This window comes from Hipposideros armiger, unplaced genomic scaffold (assembly GCF_001890085.2).
Source record: "Hipposideros armiger isolate ML-2016 unplaced genomic scaffold, ASM189008v1 scaffold_132, whole genome shotgun sequence".
Taxonomy (NCBI): Eukaryota; Metazoa; Chordata; class Mammalia; order Chiroptera; family Hipposideridae; genus Hipposideros; species Hipposideros armiger.
In genome coordinates this window covers 1,969,374-1,973,988 of record NW_017731482.1, presented here as the reverse complement: position 1 = coordinate 1,973,988, position 4,615 = coordinate 1,969,374, and the positions used below count along the sequence as shown (strand labels likewise).

At 48.5% G+C, this 4,615-nt stretch overlaps 2 protein-coding genes across 2 annotated transcripts in view; one reads left to right on the top strand and one right to left on the bottom strand.

Moving 5' to 3' along the window:
• Positions 1-277, bottom strand: part of RNF169 (ring finger protein 169) — a 90,529-nt gene extending 90,252 nt beyond the window's left edge. Inside the window, exon 1 of the mRNA XM_019649329.1 lies at positions 4-277. Coding sequence (XP_019504874.1) covers positions 4-253 — 250 coding nt within the window. The 5' untranslated portion in view covers positions 254-277. The remainder of the gene's footprint in view (positions 1-3) is intronic.
• CHRDL2 (chordin like 2) overlaps positions 1-4,615 on the top strand; it is a 129,651-nt gene that overhangs the window by 71,338 nt on the left and 53,698 nt on the right. The window lies entirely within an intron of this gene.

Sequence of the window (4,615 nt, the reverse complement as noted above, 5' to 3'; positions counted from 1 at the left end):
GGCCGCAAGGCAGGGCCGCCGCTTCCCCCGGGGTCTCTAGGCACCCGGCGCAGCCCGACTCCTCCGGCCGCGGCGGTGGCGGCGGCTGCAGCAACGGCGGTTGCAACACCAGCACTGCGGGGCCAGAGGCCGAGCCTGGGGCCCCAGTCTTGGCTGCCGCCATCTCGTCACAGCGGCCCCGCCGGCTCCGCCGACTCAGAGCTGCTGCTGCCGCCGCGGAAGAGGCCCGAGTACTCGGACCTGCCGCCGCCATCTTGTTTCCCGTTTGAGGGGAGAGTCCGTTGCGAGGGAGAAGAGTAGAGGGCGGGGCAGCGCGCGGCGGGCAGCGCTAGCTGCATATTCATGAGGGGCGGGGCTACTGAGAGCCCGGAGAAGGTTCTTCCCGGACCCGGTTAGCGATAGGTGAAACTACATCAACATTTTTTAGTTGTACTTTATATATCCGTCTTCAGCCTCCTTCTACAGTCTTTGCAATTTCTTTATTGAACCAAATGAAGTGGAGAACTGAGGGGTTTATTTGGAAAAATCTGAGCCATATTAAACTTCATGAAGTAATGACACTTATCCTGCAAGGCCCTGAGAGGCTAAGAGTGGTGAGTATGTAAATTATGTAGACTACTGTCTGGGTGCTTCATTTGATGTGACGGTAGTTGTTGTGAGTGAGAGTAGGCCCTTTGTGACCAGAAACTATCTGCCAAAAAAAACAGCTCCTTGTCAGGCCTCATCTCCCTATCCTTCTCCACATCCCTTCCTGAAAATTCCCCTCCGTTGGCTGGCAAAACCGTACTTTCCTGTTTTTTTCCCATCCCCTCAGCTCTTTCTCAGACTCCTTCCTGGAGCCCTCCCCCCTTGTTTTGGGCTTAAATGGAGCTGTTCCTCTAGGCTCAGGCCTCGGGCCTCTTCTCTCACTTTGCCTGTTCCTCTCATCTCCACCTCACACTTTCTTCCAGCTGAAAACTCCCAAATTGATATCTGCAGTCTAGACCTCTTGAGTCCAGCCGTGCATATTCAAGCTGCCTGATGGAAACATCTTGGATGTCTGCATCCCTCAGGTACAAAATCGAAGTCACTGTCTTCCACCCTCCTTTCAAAACAGCTCTTCTTATTTTCCTTATTCTGTTAAAGATGCTATCCTCCCAGTTCCTCAAGCTCCAAGCCTAGTGATCTTTACTTCTCCCCCATCTCCCACATCTGTCAGTTTCTTAGTCCTGTCAATTCTCCCACCAAAATGGCTCTTTTCCCACCTACCCTCTCCTCTTCTTCCCTCTCCCACTGCCCAATTCAGGTCTCATCATCTCTCACCTCGATCATTGCAGTAGCTTCTATGGATTGTCTCCCTACCCACAGACTCTCTTCCTCCAATCCATCCTCCATGGCTCTTAGAGTTGCTTTCTAAAGGACAGCTCTGACCACGTCATCCCTACTTGGGCTAGTCACCAGGTGAGGTGATCAGAATTTGATGCCAACCCCCTTTCTGGATGCAGAGAGTATGGAGAAAGAATGGCTCCCCTTGATAGAAAGTTCTGCTATAGCAATTCTCCCACCTTTTGTTTTCTTTGCACTATAATAAGGTAGATTTGGAGCAGGAAGACATTAAGCAAATGGCATTTCCTGCTGGGAATCTTTAGGAAAACACTAAGTTTTGTAAGGAGAGCAAAGTCAAAAAAGCAACATAATGCAGCAAAAGGCATCAGGGTCCCCGGATTTCCATGAGATGGCCTGGAAACAGCGCCTGGGGTGGTGGTAAACCAATTCAAGGCAGAGTGATTGGTGGAAGTCAGAGAGCAAAAAAAAGAAAGAAGTGGATTCCCAAGATGAGAACCAGATGGCTAAAGAACAATCAAGAATTGAAGAAGGGTCAATGAGTAATTGAAACAAGGACTTGTGTTTACAGAGGCCCACACAGTCAGAATCCTGCCAGACACAAAAATATGGCCTCAGCTAGACTGTCCTTTATCCAGGGGTCCTCCTCATTCACTCCCCACTCGAGGTTCTCTAAGACACTTTGCCCGGATTCTGACAAGGGAGGCCTGTGTTCCAGAGATCAAGCCAACTACCATTAGAAATGGGGCCCTTGGGATGCGCTGTTCACTCTTGAGAGTTTGGGGCTCTTAATCTGAAGCCGATTTACTGTTGGAGGAACTGGACCACAGAAGTGTAGCATGCTTTCTTGGATACAAATAAAGACAGGAAATTTCCTTTTGCAGAGGGAAATAGAGGTCTGAAAAGCACTAGACCAAAAGCCGGGAGATCTGGGATTGGTCCTGGTCCCCTTCCCCTTTTCATTAACTCATTGTATGTGATTTCAAGTAGGTAACTTTTCTCTGGGCCTCAGTCTCCTCATCTTTGTTTTTTTATTTAGCTGGGCCATCCTGCCACTTGTTGGCAGCTCAGTGGCAGCTCATCTTCGGCCCATTTGGGAATCGAACCAGCGACCCTGTTGCTCAGAGCTCACACTCTTGAGCGAGCTCTTAACCAACTGAGCCACTTGGCCGGCCCTCAGTCTCCTCATCTTTAAAACAAGGGTATTGGAATTCAGCAGTTCCCAACCTGGGATGCACCTCAGAAACACACACATGCGCACGCACACATGCGCCAAAGTCCCATCTCAGCTCTAGTGAACCCAAAAACTGAGGGTGGGATGCCAGCATGTGTATTGTTTTTAATGCCATGTGAATTCTAATGAATACTCTTAGATAAGACAATTGCAATAGATAAAGGTCTCTCCTAGTTCTGACATTCTAGAAGTCTGACTCCCAATTTCCAGTCCCTTCTCTCCTCCTCCTTTGCTGCTGACAAAGTAATCTTATGAAAGCAGTAGCAGTGACAGAAGAAATCTGGAGAGTTGTTCACGATGTGGGAAAATGAAGGAGAAAAGGATGCTTCTAAAGTGTGAAGCCTAGGAGCCTGATATTCTGATCACAGTTGACAGCAGACAAAAAAAGAATAGCTAGAAAGAAAAGCAGCCTGAAAGAGGAGGGCATTGTGGACATTTTATTTTGTTTTGTTTCGTTTACCATCAGCACTCAAACCTTCTTCCTATTTGGGGAATGCCCCATTCTACGCAGTATTGCTGACTAGGGGAGCTGAAGCAGGGAGATACTCTTCTCCCTGCCCCCTAGCAGTCAGAACATGACATATGACCTAGGCTCAGCCATTTGGCCACTCCTCTCTGAACTTTGAGTCTTCAGGGAATGACGTAAGACGTATCCATGAATTTAGAATTATTCACAGCAACAGAGACAGTAGCTGTCCAACCACAATGGGTCCCTTGGGGGTTGGGGATGGGACGGTGGTGCCCCTGCCATGGTGATGGTGACCATACCAGATTGTTTCTGAGGCATAAACTTGGTTGTGGTTCCTGCTGCCTGGCCTTCCTAGGTTACCACCCATTGTCCATATCCGACTCTCCAGACTTCCTGTCAACTCTTTGTATCCTTTCAGTAAATTCTCTTTTTTCTTAAATTACTTGCAAATTCTATGGTTTGTATCACAGTACTCTGAGACATTGGTTTGCTGTTTTTAAAGTGTCACCTGAAAATGGTTGTCAAGGCTGCTTTCTAAGTTATAAAACTATCTGAGAAGCTTAGCCTGACAGCCTAGAGTAGAACAAGCCTGAGTGTCACGTTTTGCTTTTTTTCTAAGCCCCCACCTGTACCTAGGGAAGAGGGGCTCACAGACTCAATTTAATGCAGCCGTCCAGGACGCTAACTGGAGCAGATAGCAGTGTAGCCACACTCACCTACTAAGGCTTCCTCTCCAGCTGCTTTTGCTCGGCCCCACCTGCCATACATTCAGAGGATTGAATTGCTGCCCAAATTCTCTGCCATCGCTCTCATAGTGTGTCTACCTAGGGAGCTCTCCATGGTCCATTGCCACCACTTTCCCTCCAGCACTCATCCATATCACTGCAAACCTTCCCTCTATCTCTCCAGCTGGAGGCGGCAGCTTCTTCCTGTTGGAATGAAAGACCCAGACGTGAAGCAAGGCTGTCCTCCTAGTTTCAGGGAGAGACAAGCCTGTTTCCCTGCAGACCCATGAAACCCTTCTTGCCAACCCAGGCACTGAGTCCATCCTGAGATCTCACACATCTAGGAAGAAGGCTCAATCCCTCAGACTGCACCAGTACCGCCTCTCCTTTTCCCTCCTCATCTCTTCTGGTGGCATCTTTTTCCTGTACTCCTCCTCCCTCAAGCCAGATTTCCCCTTGAGATTTGGCCCCTTCCGTTTTGCCTTCAAGATTCTTGCTGCATTCTTTTTAAATTTTTTTTAGCTGAGCCATCCTGCCACCTGTTGGCAGCTCAGCAGCAGCTCAGCTCGGGCCGTGAATTGAACTGGTGACCCTGTTGCTCAGAGCTCACACTCTTGAGCGAGCTGTTAACCAACTGAGCCGCTCGGCCGGCCACCTCTTGCTGCATTCTTACTATCACTTATCTTCAGTTCCTTCCCTTTTGTTGCGAGAATGCTATGGATTTGTATTTTATAAGAATAACGCTTGATCCTATAATTACCAGTGAGGAATAAAAATAATCTAAGCAGACTTCATCCTACCCCATGGGGTGAAGATATCATTGGAAAAACATGCATTTATTCAACAACTACCATATTCCCCCAT